Here is a 16,563-nt window from a genome sequence, read left to right as displayed (position 1 = left end):
GAGCGACAGGGAGGAGCTAGCTAGTTGAATTTCTCTTATAGAGTGAGCAATTTTTATCAGCTGAATAGATTGACGGTTCTAAAATATAGGAAACTGCAAGAGATGGAAATAAGTGGGCCAAGTACTGGGAATAGCTGGAAAAAGTAAAGCCAATTTATGTTTAGGATGTTGGAATTAGTGTATGCTCTATGTGGTTAATGAAATTGATGCATTTGCCCACTTTTTTTTTTTTTTTTTGGGGGGGTGGGGGGGGAAATCAGTCAGATATAATATGTTTAAATTGGGTGGGGGAGATGTTGGAGGGGTCTTGGTCTAGCTCCATCTCTACCTGTTTTCAAATCTATGCTGAAAACCCACCTTTTCACCACTGCTTTTGGCTCCTAGCCACTACTCAATTGCCCTCCCCTTGTTCCTCCTCACCCAGTACTTCCCTCGCCCTTAATTGTCTTGTCTGTCTGTATTTTTAGATTGTAAGCTCTATCGAGCAGGGACTGTTTGTCTGTGTCAGGTGTTCAGCGCTGCGTACGTCTGGTAGCACTATACAAATGTTAATAATAATAACATTCCATGTAGAAGCCTGCTCTTGCAGATGAGCAACACGGCCACGCAGGCTTCTGTTTCTGTGAGTCTGACGTCCTGCACGTATGTGCAGGACGTCAGACTCACAGAAACAGAAGCCTGCGCGGCCGCATTACTGATCTGCAAGGGCAGGCTTCTACATGGAATGTTGCTAGTGAAGGAGTAGCCTAGTGGTTAATGCAGTGGAACATGGAATGTTGCTACTATTGAGATTCTAGATGGAATGTTTTGGCTCCTAGCCACTACTCAATTGCCCTCCCCTTGTTCCTTCTCACCCAGCACTTCCCTCGCCCTTAATTGTCTTGTCCGTCTGTATTTTTAGATTGTAAGCTCTATTGAGCAGGGACTGTCTCTCTGTCAGGTGTTCAGCGCTGCATGCATCTGGTAGCGCTATACAAATGCTAATAATAATAATAAAAAAATAAAACTTGGATTTCAGTATTGCTACTAGAGACGTTTGTATGCACAAGAGATAAGAGCTATCATTTGTACTATCATGTTAATCCAATAAAAAAATAATGGGGTTCTGTTCTGTAATTTGCATACTCCCCCTCTGACCCATTTGGATGCTACTTCCCCAGTGTCTCAGAATAGGATCGGATTACTAGGGGAGGGGAAACGTTTGGCAGGCAGATGTAAACAGAAAAATCGAACGCAAGTTGAAAATAAGTTTGTCTTTTAGTTTACTAAACTGGTGCTGGATACCTGCTGGCAAGTTCCTTCGGGTCTGCTCATTTTAGGTTGGCCAACCTCAAATACTCTTAATTTTCTAAAGTCAAGTAATTCTTCTTACAGAAACATGCTGCTCACAATTACCGTACAGTACACATATCTCCAGTTCATCACTGGTCCTTTTGCCTGCTCAGAAACTGTACCTTCTGCTTCTTCTCTGTATCTTTTTCTTCTGGGTCAAGAAGGATCTGAAACATCTGTTCTACACGGGAATCTGTAGTGGACATAAGCTGGACCTGAGGAAGATAAATGGATGCCAAAGGGACATCATGTGTATTCTTCACCTCCACCTCATCTTCTATTGTTATGAACCTGGTTAGGGACCCATATAGGGGGAAAAAAAAAAACTCTCCCCCTCTCATTCATTCACAAAACAAGTCATCAGAACCAGAACACACAATGGGCTGGCCTGGTGGCTTAGTGCAAAGGAAGATGGCTTTGACTCCCAGCTCCCATTTTCTGCTTCTCACCCTGGCTGGCAAGGTGGATACTGAGCAAATAATGCTCTATAGAATTATCTCTAGGGGAAAGAGTGTCAGTCATTGAGCAATGGCGTGGAGGAGTGGCCTAATGGTTAGTGTTAACGGGTTGGGGAACTGGGTTCGATTCCTGCTCTTGCCTAATGGTTGGCAGTGGGTTGATATCCTGGGGAACCAGGTTCAGTTCCCTCTGAAGCTCCATGTGACCCTCAGCAAGTCACTCAACCCTCCGTTGCCCCAGGTACAACAGTAGTACAATGTACTACCTAGACTGTGAGCCCAGTAGGGACAGATCCAGTAACTGTAAAGTGAAGCTGTAAACCGCTTAGGTCTAAGCAGTATATAAATGCTCAAATGAAATGAAATGATAGCTGGTGAGTTTAGGGCTTCCAGAGGATACACTGGCACATGAATCCCAGCCCAGGACTGCCATTATTATTTTTTTTTTCTTACATTTGTACCCCGTGCTTTCCCACTCATGGCAGGCTCAATGCGGCTTACATGGGGCAATGTAGGGTTAAGTGACTTGCCCAGATTCACAAGGAGCTGCCTGTGCCTGAAGTGGGAATCGAACTCAGTTCCTCAGTTCCCCAGGACCAAAGTCCACCACCCTAACCACTAGGCCACTCCTCCACTGTTGCTACTATTGGAGATTCTACATGGAATGTTGCTACTATTGGAGATTCTACATGGAATGTTGCTATTCCACTACCAACATTCCATGTAGAAGTCGGCCCTTGCAGATCACCAATGTGGCCGCGCAGGCTTCTGCTTCTGTGAGTCTGACGTCCTGCACGTACGTGCAGGACGTCAGACTCACAGAAACAGAAGCCTGCGCGGCCTTCTACATGGAATGTTGCTAGTGGAATAGCAACATTCCATGTAGAATCTCCAATAGTAGCAACATTCCATGTAGAATCTCCAATAGTAGCAACATTCCATGTAGAATCTCCAATAGTATCTATTTTATTTTTGTTATATTTGTACCCTGCGCTTTCCCACTCATGGCAGGCTCAATGCGGCTTACATGGGGCAATGGAGGGTTAAGTGACTTGCTCAGAGTCACAAGGAACTGCCTGTGCCTGAAGTGGGAATCGAACTCAGTTCCTCAGGACCAAAGTCCACCACCCTAACCACTAGGCCACTCCTAAACATTACAATGTTTAGGAGGGGATATCAGAACTGCCTAGGTGAAAAACAGACTGGCTGTGGTGCATCAAGTCCCATCCATGGTTCTAATCGAGATGGAAGCCTAAAAGAGAGGAAACTACCAAGCCCAAAAACCCCATAAAGATAGCAACAAGTCAATCCTCCAGCATTTCCCTGGTGGTCGCATTATCTCAAAGCCTTTACCTTCTTCTTACCCCAGTCTTCCATCTCACCCCTCCCACTTTCTGCTGTCCCATTCCTTGCCCTTTCTTCAATTCATTCTCTATTACTGTCACTTGTTAAAGGAGTGTGCCTCTGAGGGTCACTCCTGAAACAATGCTGCACCAGTCCATCTGCTGAAGGCAGAGAAATACTGGCAAGTTCCAGGACTGCACCACCTCTTATAGTGATGTCATCTGCTGGTTGGGGGACATGACCCACTTCTCTGGACTGGTCTACTGGGACGATAAAGAAAAACCTTTTGGAATTGGTGCCATTAATTACAACGAGTGATGTAAATTCTGCCCAAGAATGAAAAAGGTCCATTTGCAGCTGCTGCATCTTCTCCCCATTCTGGAGGCCCATAATTTGAACATCTGCCAGTGATTTGCAACACCCAAAGCAAATGTCAGTACCCCTGGACCAGGCTCTTACCTTCTCCTGGATCTGTACTCCAAGGCTGTGAACTGCCTCCTGAAACACCTTGTTTTTTGGTTCCAGGGAAAGACACCTCTGAAGGTCAGTGCTTGCCTTTTTCAACTGCCCCAGTTTCTCCAGTGCCTGGCTGCGGCGAAATAGTGCCTTTACATCACCACCGTCTACTTCAATTGCTGTAGAGACATGATACAACAACTCTAAACACACACCAAGGCTCACAGACCTAAAACAATTCTTTCAGTTCCTGGGTTAGTCTGGGACTGCGAGAGAGGAGGCAACAGCACTTATCAGTGCCCTACTCAGAATCCCTGCATCATAAAACAGGAGTATCATTCAGTTCATTTCCCAGAGTCACCACACTTCTCACTGGATTTTTCCCAGTCATGTCACCCCAGACACAGTTTCTAACCATCCACCTAACCTGAATTCCTTGTATTTCAGGTCTCCTTGCAATACCTTGGGCCCCTCATTAGTTTCCTTGGATCCCTTCACATCTTGTTATAGCCAATATGCATAAATGGGATATCCACTATTTTTTGTCACTAAGAAACATAGAACATGTGTACATTCCTCCCTATACTAGGCCTGTAAGATGGCCTGCTAGCCCTCAGATTTTCTAGTTTGCTGTCTTCAGCATATTTTTAGTTTCTTCCTGCAGCTGCATGTAATCTACAGTGCTTTCTCAGTAAATGGAAAGTACATGTTACATGTCAAGGTGACACTTGGGAGGAAATGAAGCTATGCGGCCCATATATCCACAATTGGATATAACCTTGGTGGTGATAAGAGACCGAGGACCCTGCAATTCCAAGATGTTCCAATGGAAATATGTGTTCTGAGGAGGACACCAGGTGTTTCATACTACTTATTTGTTAGCTGGTTTTCCACGCTGTGAGCACGCTTTACTGATAAGGAATTAGCCAATTGCCACACAGTGTGCATGTGAACACAAGTAGGACAGGATGGTAGAATACAGGAAATTGCCATTTTTGTATATTAATTACTATATTATTGTGATGGAAGGAAACAGGAAGATCCATATATGATCATAAGTTAGTTTAGGCGAAATCACATGATTTAGGAGAAACGAAACTTACAACAGTATATATGTGATGGCTAAGAAAGTTTTTGCTAAGCAGTTTTATTATTCAGTCTGTGTGTCTGGCTACTGGGTGACAACCTGCTCCAGAGAGAACAATTATTTTGTATTGGCTTAGTGAGATACCAATAAAGAATTTTACTAGTTGCGCCTATATCTAAGTCTGATTGTCTCTCTTATTCCAGCCTCTAGGGCTGAAGTGTTTTCCCCTCCCTAGGGGCAAGGGACAGGATTGCACACATGATGGCAGGAAAAAACAAACATTAGGCCTATCCAATCTCCCACACCAACTACTAAGCTCTAGAATCCTTTCCTCTCCCTCAGTGATCCTCCTGGTCTGTGTCATACTCTCTAATTTTACATTTTGTAGTCACTACACACAGTCTGAAGCAGGGTGTCTTACCCACAGCTATTCAGATGCTATTCTCTCTTGCTCTCAGATTTTGTCAGGACTGAAGTATCTTCCTTAATTATTTCCCTCCCATTTTTTCAGAGTGCTTGGTCTCAATAAGAATGAAAGAAAACCTACCTTGGGTAGCATCAGCTTCTGCTTTCAAATAATCCTCCTGAAGAAAAACACAAGAACCGTTTTGTATAACTGAATTTTCCTTTCATCCTCCCTCCTTTATTAATTTTTTTTTTCCTGAAAAACTTTAACAGGCAGTTTATCCTTCTGTTTTGACAGTGTTGCTACATCGTGTCCTCAATGGGCAGCTCTTATGTTCAACAGCTTTTCAAGATCAAATAAAACAAGTTAAGCCCTGGGGTTGCCAAGTCAGGGTCCCTGCTCACGATTCCCCCACCCACCTACCTAACTACAGAAGTGAATGGTTGGGGAGGGTGTTAGTGGATGGATAAGGGAGAGCAAGAATGCACCACGGAGCATTTAACTTCTTCAATCCAAAAGTTTACTTCCACTTACAGCACCTGATGTTAGGATCTTTACTACCATTTATACTTCATTTTTTGAAGTAAAAAAGTTCACAAAGTGTGGTGCATGCGTGTACAAACTTTTTTTTAAACTTGCAATGTATTAGCATACTACATCATGAATTTAAAAAAATACATGCTAAGTTTTAACATACACTTTTTGCTTATGTTTTCTTACCCTGGCCTCTTAAACTGGATTAAACCTGTACTGTTATCTTATAGTATGGATAAGAACAGTTTACTAGGATCAGATGTGAAATACAAAGAGTTAGTCAAAGTTATTGGGTGGCTTATGCCAGTATGTCCAATGAAACAAAGTGAACACGGAAGATTTTCTATGCATAGCCCAAAAGTTGTGCATTAATTGCAATTAACACCCAACTGACATGTTATTAATTGCGGATATAAAAATTAATAACTATTAATAATTGAGTGCTGCACATCTTCTCCCTCACTCTAGCATCCCCTGTGCATGGTCCGGTGTCCCTCTCTCCTCTCCCGGCCCTGCCAGTGGCTCTCTCTCAATTTTCCTCCTGTCCCCTGGTGTACCTGCTGAAAAGCAAGCAAAGTCTTTAGTTCTGCAGTGCCAGCGGTAGCCATACTCCCAGACTGCCTTTGGCCTGCACGGACCTTTTCCTCTGACCATCCCACCCATTCTGATGCAACTTCTTGTTTTTGGAAAGGTCAGAGGGAAAAACCGGTACAGGCCACAGGCAGCCTGTGAGTATGGCTATCACTGGCGCTGCAGGACCGAAGACTTGCTTACTTCACCGGGGGGAGGAGGGAGAGAGAGAGAGAGAGGAGAGACTGGACCTGGGGGTAGAGGGGATGGGGAGTTGAACCTGGAGGTGGGAAAGAGTGATATAGGGCCTTTAAAGCTCCAGTACCTGTTAAACGGCTGGTGGGGTAGCCGAAGCTCTGCCAGCTGAAGAAATAACACTGCCTCAGGAGGAAGTCAGTGGCATGCCTCCAGCCACAGACACTGGCACTTCCCAAGCATGCTCAATTTGTGCAGGAACTGAGCATACTCAGGGAGTGTCAGAATCAGCAGCTAGAAGCAAACCACTGACTTCCTTGCTCCTGAGGCAGTACGAGGAGGAAGGGGGTGGCCTTGGCAGTGGATTTCTTCAATTGGGGGGGGGGGGGCTTTGGCATGGCTGCCAGCAAAAGTACGATACCTATTGCGTGGCCCCCCAGTCCACCCCTGGGCACCCACAATTAACTGCTGGTTATACCCCTGCCTTTAATTAAGCAATTAAAATGCTTAAATCAAAATGCAGCCCTTAAATATAAGCTAGAAAATAATTTCCCGCGATATGCATACCCCAAGGGGTACACAAGACCTCCCCAGGGGGTATGTGGTGTGTGGCTCCTGGCCAAAAAAAAAAAAAATCTCAAGCGCGCTGGCCTCCATCCCGCTCCCCACTCTCCACACCTTTTCAAAGCTGTCTTACAGAGGTTGCCGGAAGCAGGGCAGCAGCAATGCACTGCTCATGCAGACATCGGCGCCTTCTGTATGACACGATTTCCTGTTTCCGCATAGGCGGGCAGGAAGGTCAGACAGAAGACTCAGATGTCGGCACGAGCAGCACGTTGTGAATCGCTGCCAGCAACCTCTTAAACACAGCTTTAAAAAGGTATGGGGGGAGCAGGAGGGGGTACTTGGTTGATACTTGTTAGAGTTAGGGGTACTTGGCTTGAAAAGGTTGGGGAAACCCTGTGCTGGAAAAGGCACGGTACTAAACGTGTTACAGTATTACAGGCTACATTTATCACTCTATATTCTAGCATAGCACTACATGTTACAGTTCTCAATATGAATTTGTATTTGCACATTTATCACCTCTGGCAATTCATGACATAACACTTGCATATTATTTACAACTCTCACCAGCTTAAGATAGCAAGCAGCCCGGTTCCGGTACAGAACTGCTTTGTCCATCCTGTCTTTAGAAAGTTTGATGGCTTTAGTGTAACATGACACTGCTGCTTTGTAATCTCCAGATTTAAAAAATTTATTTCCCTCCTCTCGCAGGTACCCTGCAGTGACCTAAGAAAATAAAGAAGGAGACAGTGACCAGTATAGCAATATACACACTGTGGAATTGGAAAGAAAGAGTAAACTTTGAGAAAAGGTCTAACTAACCACAAGCTTGATCACGCTATGTTTTAATGGAAGAAACTATCTGCTTTCTGTAAAAACAAGCACCAAAGATCTGCTGTTAAAGATAAGAAATATCAGGAGGAGGCATCAGAAAAATTCCACCAACTTGAGTACCGCTAGGTGCCAGCATGAAAAGAATTAGCTATCCAGTTGAGACATCTACATGTTCTGCACACCCGATAAAAAGTGTCTTATGTTGTTTTTCCATCTTTGTCTGTATCACTAGGACTTGAAGGGTATTGCCTGTAACAGTGGTTCCCAAACTTCATCCTGGAGGCACCCCAGCTAGTCAAGTTTTTAGGACATCCATAATGAATATTCATACCAATTGTGAGTTCCTTTATTTCAATACAGTCACTATCTATATTAAATTAATACTCCCAGTAACTGCTATTCAAATTATTATTGTTTATTTATTCTTGCTAATATCAAACATTAATATGTGTATCTTAAAAAGTATTCTTATACCCACATTCATTCACTATCAAACCTCTTGCATTCCAATCCCTACAAATCTCATACAGATCATCTATATACCAAGGTTATCTCATGATACTGGGGTTCGTTGCTCCCCCTACACTTGTTGAGCAAGTCATATAATAATGACCAACATTCTAACAACTGACAAAACAATCTTATATCAACAAAAAAAATATTTCAGTTCGCAATAGCTTAACTCAGTCTTGTCAAATAGATGATGAGGGAACGTGGTTGTCCCCGTATTTCTCAATGTTGGTTTCTAATCGCTCTCACACTTCCAGCTTTGATCTTGATTACTTGTATCATGGTCCTTCCTTTGGTAATTTCTTTCCAACACACTACGGAGTCATTCCAGATGAATAATAGACTGACATACAGCACCCAGAATTTTTCAAATTCGCTAAACCCAACGCTTGCAATGCGTTTCACCCATAGGCATCTTCAGGGGTTCAACTAAAATAAAAACAGGTATAATGCCTCTCTAAGATACTGCAATGCCTTTAAATTTTACTTACATTCTCACAATACTCATTCGTCTACCTTATAAGTTCTAAACAGAAATATTTGCTTGAAGTCTTGGCATACCCTCAAACCGCAATACCACCAATTAACAAAATTTATTACTTGCCTGACTTTAAACATTCCAAGGTGAACCCAACTGAAAATAATCGAACTTCTGAATTGAATTTACAAGACATATCTGCTCAAAGAATCTATATCAGAGGTATCCACACAAAAGACTCTTTTGGAGTCATTTGTTTTTGAACAGGACATGAATGCCTTATTAAGACTGGATTACAAAAATTCCCACAAAACATTTTGCGGTCAAAAAATCTGGATTTTTCCGGATGTGATTATATCTACACAAGACCGTAGGAAAGCTTTTCTTACTTGTAACCACTCGCCTCCACCTACCCTCCTCTCTTCCTTCCCGTTCACATTAATTGATTTGATTTGCTTACTTTATTTTTTTTTTTTGTCTATTAGATTGTAAGCTCTTTGAGCAGGGACTGTCTTTCTTCTATGTTTGTGCAGCGCTACGTACGCCTTGTAGCGCTATAGAAATGCTAAATAGTAGTAGTAGTAGTACTTACAGAGAAGAGGTCAAAGCAATGGGAGCTACATTTTTGTTGGCATACCCATGTAAATGCTGTATTAAATACTTGGGAAATAAATACATCTTTTTTGAGCCAGTTCAGCTCAAACTATTTATAGAAAGTAAAAAGTTGCCCAAATAGTGTGTGTTGAGTAATTAAGAAATAAGTAAATATTGCTGGGGGTTTTGAGCCAGGCCATTTACCTTGAATGTAAAATTGCCCGTTATTTCTCCTTAAATTAGTTTTCTCCTCTCCCAAATTGGATTGTGGTCTAAGAAAGCAAAATTTATTTTCTAAAATGTTTTGTTTTACTTTTTGGAGCATGCTAATACTAATTAGGATTGGATATATTTGCTGTTTGTTTTGATTATTATAGCAACCTCTGAAATTATTACCGCTGTATTGCCATTTATAAGTCTTATCTTGTAAATTATAAAAAGTTAATAAAGAATAATTAACAATAAGTTCTAAACGGCTGCTTGCACAGGATCAACCTCATACAGGGGTCCTGGGAAAAATGGCGCCGACGTGTACACAGCTCTGACTCTAGGAGCACAAATGAGGTTACCATTACGATTCCACCATAGGTACCTGTTGGACTCCACAGAGGATTTGGACTCCAGTTTCTTTGCTCAAGCATGGTCCAAAGAGTTGGAGGAGGACATAACAATGAAACAGTTTAAAACGTTTGTGATGGACATACAAAAGCAATCCTCTTTTATAGAATATTGGGAAGCACAATATAAATTTGCGTTGAGGTTTTATATTTCACCGCTTAGAGCACACCAAGCGTCCTTTGGAACCACTGGAAATTGCCCAAAGTGTAATCAGAACTCGGCAAATTTGAGCCATGTTGTGGAAATGTCCTTTGGTCAGCAAATTCTAGACACAGCTGTTACAAAACATAAATGTGCTGTGGAATCAACAAGTGGAGAGGAAGGCATTGATGCTGTTCAATGTATTTCAATGCCGAGCACCAGCTTTGGTGGGATTTAAATGTTTCCTACGCCGCACTGTTATGATTGGCCAGAAAGTCATACTGCTTTGCTGGAGACAGCCCACGGGCCCTACTTTCACAATATGGAGAACACATATGATTGACTTGCTTAAACTGGAATGCTTTAATATCAAAGACATTACCTCCAAAGAAGGAGAAGCCTTTCAGCGTGTCTGGGAATGCTTTTGGGATACCCTGTACCCCAGGGCGAGGAGCCAGTTGTTGAATCGGCCATGAGGATGTCTCTAAGAGACTGTGATGAATACCAGTGGTCCAGTGGCATAGCCAAGGGTGGGCTTGGGTGGACCCAGACCCACCCACTTTGAGCTCAGGCCCACCAGTAGCAGCACACCTATGATGTGGTCGGCAGAGATTCCCAAGCTGAAAACTCCCAACAACTGTCCCTCCTGCATACCTTATAAATAGCAGATCTTCACCTGCAGGAAGCAGCGACTGATACATACTGCTTACACCGGCCCCACAACCTTCCTTCTGACGTATTCCCGCCTATGTGGAAACAGGAAGCTGCATCAGTGGGAAGAATGTGGGGCCTACATGAGTAGTGTGTATTAGCTGCTCCTCACTTGCGGTGAAAATCTGAAATTTAAAAGGTGTGCAGGAGAGGAGGGATATTTGAGAGACTATATGGCATGCAGGTGAGAGGAGAGACCAAATCGCCTATGGGATGGGGTGGGCTTCTTCTGCCCACCCATCTTGGACTCAGGCTCACCCAAAACTGGGTGTCTGGCTACGCCCCTGCAGTGATCTCCGCCAACTGTGGGAGGGAGGTAGGCCGGGGTGGTTAGTAAGTTTTGGACAAAATTTCAAAATGTTTATTGGTTCTGCATTGAGTAACAAGATCTTGTGAATCTTTGATGTTCTGCTTTTAACGTGGGCATCTGTTTAATAAAGATGAGTAAAACATAAAGGTATGTTGCATATTTCACTTCTATTTCAATATTTATGCTTGTTGCTCACAATCAGGGCACATCAGCTCCTTGATAATGTTACCCTTTACATACATGCGTGTTCACATTTTTTCTCCGATCTTGGTTCTTCCTTTTACAACACAGACATAAAACAGAACACTTTATGCGATAACACTCTGGAGCTTCTGACTGTTCTTTTCTCATCCAATCTGGATGCACAGCGATACACTTCTCTTTTTGCTCTCCGTCAGTATCACCACTTTGTATCGATTAAGAACCATCACCCTACTTCCCCTCTTCTTCCTTTCTCTTCGACATTTCCATTCCATCCTTCCATTCGTTCTTATGCTGATATAAACCAAAATGTATAGCCATTGCTCTTATGCATAAATGCTGCTATTTTCCTTTGTTGTAGACTCAATCCTATTTCCTTTTATACAACTTTACTGTTCATTCTCAACTTACTACTATATACAGGTTAGCTTCACATCTAGTTTTCCTCTAGTTTTTTATATTTGACAGCTATTTAGATTTTTATTGATATATCTGCTTGAATGCACCATCTTCCACAAAAGTATATCTTATCAGTTCACTTTGTATATTCTTATTTTCTTTGTCATTAATGTTGGCTAAATCATGACTCCTTGTCAACTTAAGCCTATTCATACAAAATGTATTTGAATAAATCTTTGTAATATTTTTTAATCTTCATTTTGATTTTTTTATGTTACCATATGTTCATGTGACTGTATTTATTAGTTTGTTTTTATTGTGACTTTTAGACTCCCGAGGCAGGCACTCTTGTAGAAACACAGTCACCGCTAAACGCGCTGTGATTGGCTCAGGGACTTCCAGGTCTCAGCTGAGTGAAGAACTGCCAAAAAAGACGTTTTTATTAATGCGGGGGGGGGGGGGGGGGGGGGGGGGGGGAGGGATGATGACCGAAACTGACACCCATCCCAAAAAAAAAAACGTCCATTTTGGCTGTCATTCCCCCCTGCAATAATAAAAATGTCTTTTTTTGGCAGTGCTTCACTCAGCTGAGACCTGGAAGGCCCTGAGCTAAACGTGCTGTGATTGGCTCAGATAGACCTGGAGGAGGGAGCTGTGCCTTCTTCTTGGATCCCGATCACACACGGAGGGAGGGAGGGAGCCTGTGAAAGGGGAACTGCTGAGCTCGCTGTTGCTGTGGCTGTGGTGGTGGGGGGGGGGGGGCTGAGCTAAACGCGCTCATCTTTTTTTGTTGTTTTTTTTGCAAAAAATTTTATTAGCAACTCAAGTTAACAAATTCAGAGAGACTTAGTCTCTTGTATTATACAAAAGCTAAAACATCAACCTATAAGCTCCAACTTGATCTGATTGTTTCCTTTTATTCCCCCCCCTTTCCCCTCCTCTCACTTTTATCCCCCCCCTCATTCCAAACCCCCCCTCCTTCCTCCCTCAGTGTTCCTCATGAAACAGTATCCCCTATCTTTTTTTGTTGTTTTTAAAGTTTTGTTTTATAAAGTGAAGCACATCCATAAAGGACGTTCTTGCCATGCGCAGAGCAGCCAGCACAACGCTTGGCTGCTCTGCGCATGCTCCACCGGCCGACTGTTTACCGATGGAATAGAGAATGCAAGTGAGCTACAACGAGCAGCTCACTTGCATTCCTATTCCTTGATGCATGCCCTTCCCTTAACGATTTGTTAAGGGAATTAGTAAGGGAAGGGCTCTAACGGTTCAAAACTCTGCTGCCCGTCTCATCTTCCGCCAGGGTCGCTTTACTCATACTACCCCTCTCCTCAAGACCCTTCACTGGCTCCCTATCCATTTTCGCATCCTGTTCAAACTTCTTCTACTAACCTATAAATGTATTCACTCTGCTGCTCCCCAGTATCTCTCCACACTCGTCCTTCCCTACACCCCTTCCCGTGCACTCCGCTCCATGGATAAATCCTTCTTATCTGTTCCCTTCTCCACTACTGCCAACTCCAGACTTCGCGCCTTCTGTCTCGCTGCACCCTACGCCTGAAATAAACTTCCTGAGCCCCTACGTCTTGCCCCATCCTTGGCCACCTTTAAATCTAGACTGAAAACCCACCTCTTTAACATTGCTTTTGACTCGTAACCACTTGTAACCACTCGCCTCCACCTACCCTCCTCTCTTCCTTCCCGTTCACATTAATTGATTTGATTTGCTTACTTTATTTATTTTTTGTCTATTAGATTGTAAGCTCTTTGAGCAGGGACTGTCTTTCTTCTATGTTTGTACAGCGCTGCGTATGCCTTGTAGCGCTATAGAAATGCTAAATAGTAGTAGTAGTAGTACTAACGATTAGGGCTATAAATTTTTTAGTGCATCTGGCCCCTAGTTTTAAACTTGCATCCCAAAGCAGTGTAGTATTTGTAGTCCATGATTCTATCCATTGAAAGCAGTGCTGCAGGTCCCATAATGCACCAGGATGAGGTTGGAAGAAATCCAGAGCTGGTCATAAGGTCTCCCTCCTAGAATGGGTAACTTGGCAGTTCTGAATAACACAGAACCCAAACAGAACCAAAGCAAAATTAGGATGCTTCCCCTTACTTCTCACAATATCAAATCTCAACAGCAGTGACAAAAACTGCCTCCATGCCATGCATTCTGAGAAATAACACAGAACCCAAACAGTGACAATCTTACCCATGAAAAACAGGCAACCCAAACACTGTGATTTTTGGCAATTCCAGCAACGTCACAAGCTCATTTAGAGTCCACTAGAAATTGTGCATTTTTGTCACCCCAGCACTTTGAAATCTCCTCCCAGGATTCTGTACAGCTTTAAAACATCTTTCTTTCCACTGCTGTCTCTCAGCCTGGGGACGGATTGAGCCAGCCGGGTTTTACTTCCATTGCAAGCAATGGAAGTAAAACCCGGCTGGCTCAACCCGTCCTCCTTTTTCTGGAGCCATATGGTAACCCTGACCATACTGAGCTTTCAGCAGAAGTCTCAGCAGCCATTTTGCAATTGGAACCAACACGGGCAGGAATGAGTCCTCTGCCCGTACCAATTCCAATCACAAAATGGCTGCCAGGACCTCCTGTGGCAATCTCAGCAGCCATTTGGGTTGGAGCAATGCATGGGGCAGGAACGTGGCTGCCCCTGAAAAAGCCACCAGACAACCAGGGTCACTTCAAGGGAACAGCAGCATGGGGCAGGAGTGAGTGGGGTTCATTCCTGCCCCAGAAGAGGTCACCAGACCGTCACTAAGGTAGGCTTGGAGAGGTCCTATTGGTGGGGTAAGGGACAGTGATCGCTGCAGGGGAGGAGGGTAACCACCAGGAGGGGGACTTTTATAGTCAGGGGATGGAGTGGGGGGGGGGGGGGCAGTTTCAATTATATTTTTGGTTTCTGCCAAAACTGAGTGGCCTATTTTGGTTGCAAATTCAATTTCAGTAGAAACCAAAGACCCTGGGTTCATTATTGCACTGTGCAAATTATACAGATAAAAATGCACAGTTCCAAAAACTAACAGAGAAAATTAAAGGCTTCCCACAAAAGAACGGAAAAAAAAAACTCTAATCATTGAGGAATGAGAACCAATAGCAGCTATGGAATCCTTTTACCAGTGGCGTAGCCAGACCCAATATTTTGGATGGGCCCAGAGCTAACTTAGATGGGCCCTTCCACAGCACTCCAAGCCCCCGCCCAAGACATTTAAAAAGTTATAGGGTTTTTCACCTACCTCACATCAACATCTTTCCTCCTCAGCTGCATCCCAGCATCTGACCACCCGTCACTGAACTTTGTCCCTCTCTGGTGTACCTTTCAGGTATCCCCTGCACCTGCAGTGATTCAATTATTGCTGCTTGTGCCGGCTCCACAGGCTTCCATCGGATGGGTCCTGCCAGACAGGAAATGATGAAAGCGAGGGCGGGATCCAGCTGATTGATGCCTGCAGGGTTGGCGCAGCCAGTAACGAATCACTGCAGTCGACAGGGACGCATGTAAGGTACACCAGGCATGGGGTTCAGCAATGGGCAGGCAGATGCCGGGATGCAGAGGAGGACAGATGTACAGCCAATAATGAATCACTGCAGTCGACAGGGACGCATGTAAGGTACACCAGGCATGGGGTTCAGCAATGGGCAGGCAGATGCCAGGATGCAGAGGAGGACAGATGTACAGCCAATAATGAATCACTGCAGTCGACAGGGACGCATGTAAGGTACACCAGGCATGGGGTTCAGCAATGGGCAGGCAGATGCCGGGATGCAGAGGAGGACAGATGTACAGCCAATAATGAATCACTGCAGTCGACAGGGACGCATGTAAGGTACACCAGGCATGGGGTTCAGCAATGGGCAGGCAGATGCCGGGATGCAGAGGAGGACAGATGTACAGCCAATAATGAATCACTGCAGTCGACAGGGACGCCTGTAAGGTACACCAGGCATGGGGTTCAGCAATGGGCAGGCAGATGCCGGGATGCAGAGGGGGAGGCCAGATGTAGTGTGTTGCCGCTGGGAAAGCTACGCCACTGCCTTTTACAAAGCTGTGGTAAGAAATGGCCTTAACATGCCTTTATGCGGGTCTGTCCCACACAAAACGGCCATTTTTACTGTAGCCATTGTAAAAAAAAATTACCATGTCGGACTCGGCACTATCACTTATTCATGAAGAGGTAAGGGCTCCTGCTTTAATACTGCACTAACCAGTTAGCCCTGATAATGTAGATGCACTATCTGGTTATTACAGGAAAACTCACTCTCCACCCCTGTCATGCCCCCTTAAAAAAACATTACTAACAAATAATGGGCAGATAGCACACATGCATGCCAAAACTAACACAGGATGTTTTAGTGCATCCCATATTAGGCTTTGTTTTTTACTGTGTTAAGAGCGCATTAGCACATAACACTGCTTAGTACATCAGTTAAACATGTTGCAAAAATACCGTCACACATGCAATCGGCTGTACTCACACTGTCAGACGCCGAGTACCCCTCCTCACACTCATTCGGGGATCGGGGGACAGGCCTCCCCTTCGCATGCTCTGCCATCTCCTCTTTATCTGCAATAGGGTACCTCTCCCCCAAGATCAAACTCATAACTGAGGTCTCAGGAGCTCCTGTGCCCCGCCCCCTATGATACACTACTACACATATCACACAACTTCTCTCTCTCTCTCTACATTCCACCTTGACGGGCCCGGAAACAGGAAGTTGCGTCAGAGGAGAGCGCAGCATGGCCGAAAGTTTATGACCGAAGGTAGTGCCAGTAGCATCAGAGGCCGCCTGATCTATGGTGT

At 44.1% G+C, this 16,563-nt stretch overlaps 1 protein-coding gene across 3 annotated transcripts in view; it reads right to left on the bottom strand.

The window, feature by feature from the left end:
* UNC45A (unc-45 myosin chaperone A) overlaps positions 1–16,563 on the bottom strand; it is a 74,965-nt gene extending 58,402 nt beyond the window's left edge. Inside the window, exons 1-5 of one of the 3 annotated variants that reach the window (XM_030189656.1) lie at positions 16,238–16,563; positions 7,517–7,675; positions 5,225–5,261; positions 3,594–3,769; positions 1,455–1,547 (exon numbers count right to left, since the gene is read on the bottom strand). In XM_030189656.1, the coding sequence (XP_030045516.1) occupies positions 1,455–1,547; positions 3,594–3,769; positions 5,225–5,261; positions 7,517–7,675; positions 16,238–16,501 (729 nt within the window). In that variant the 5' untranslated portion in view covers positions 16,502–16,563. Of the gene's footprint in view, positions 1–1,454; positions 1,548–3,593; positions 3,770–5,224; positions 5,262–7,516; positions 7,676–14,997; positions 15,051–16,237 lie in introns of those variants that run through there. The other 2 variants (XM_030189655.1, XM_030189657.1) reach the window with 2 other exon arrangements.

This window comes from Microcaecilia unicolor, chromosome 1 (genome assembly GCF_901765095.1).
Source record: "Microcaecilia unicolor chromosome 1, aMicUni1.1, whole genome shotgun sequence".
Lineage (NCBI taxonomy): Eukaryota > Metazoa > Chordata > Amphibia > Gymnophiona > Siphonopidae > Microcaecilia > Microcaecilia unicolor.
Note: the sequence above shows the minus strand (reverse complement) of the source record. Positions and strands in the feature narration are given on the sequence as shown.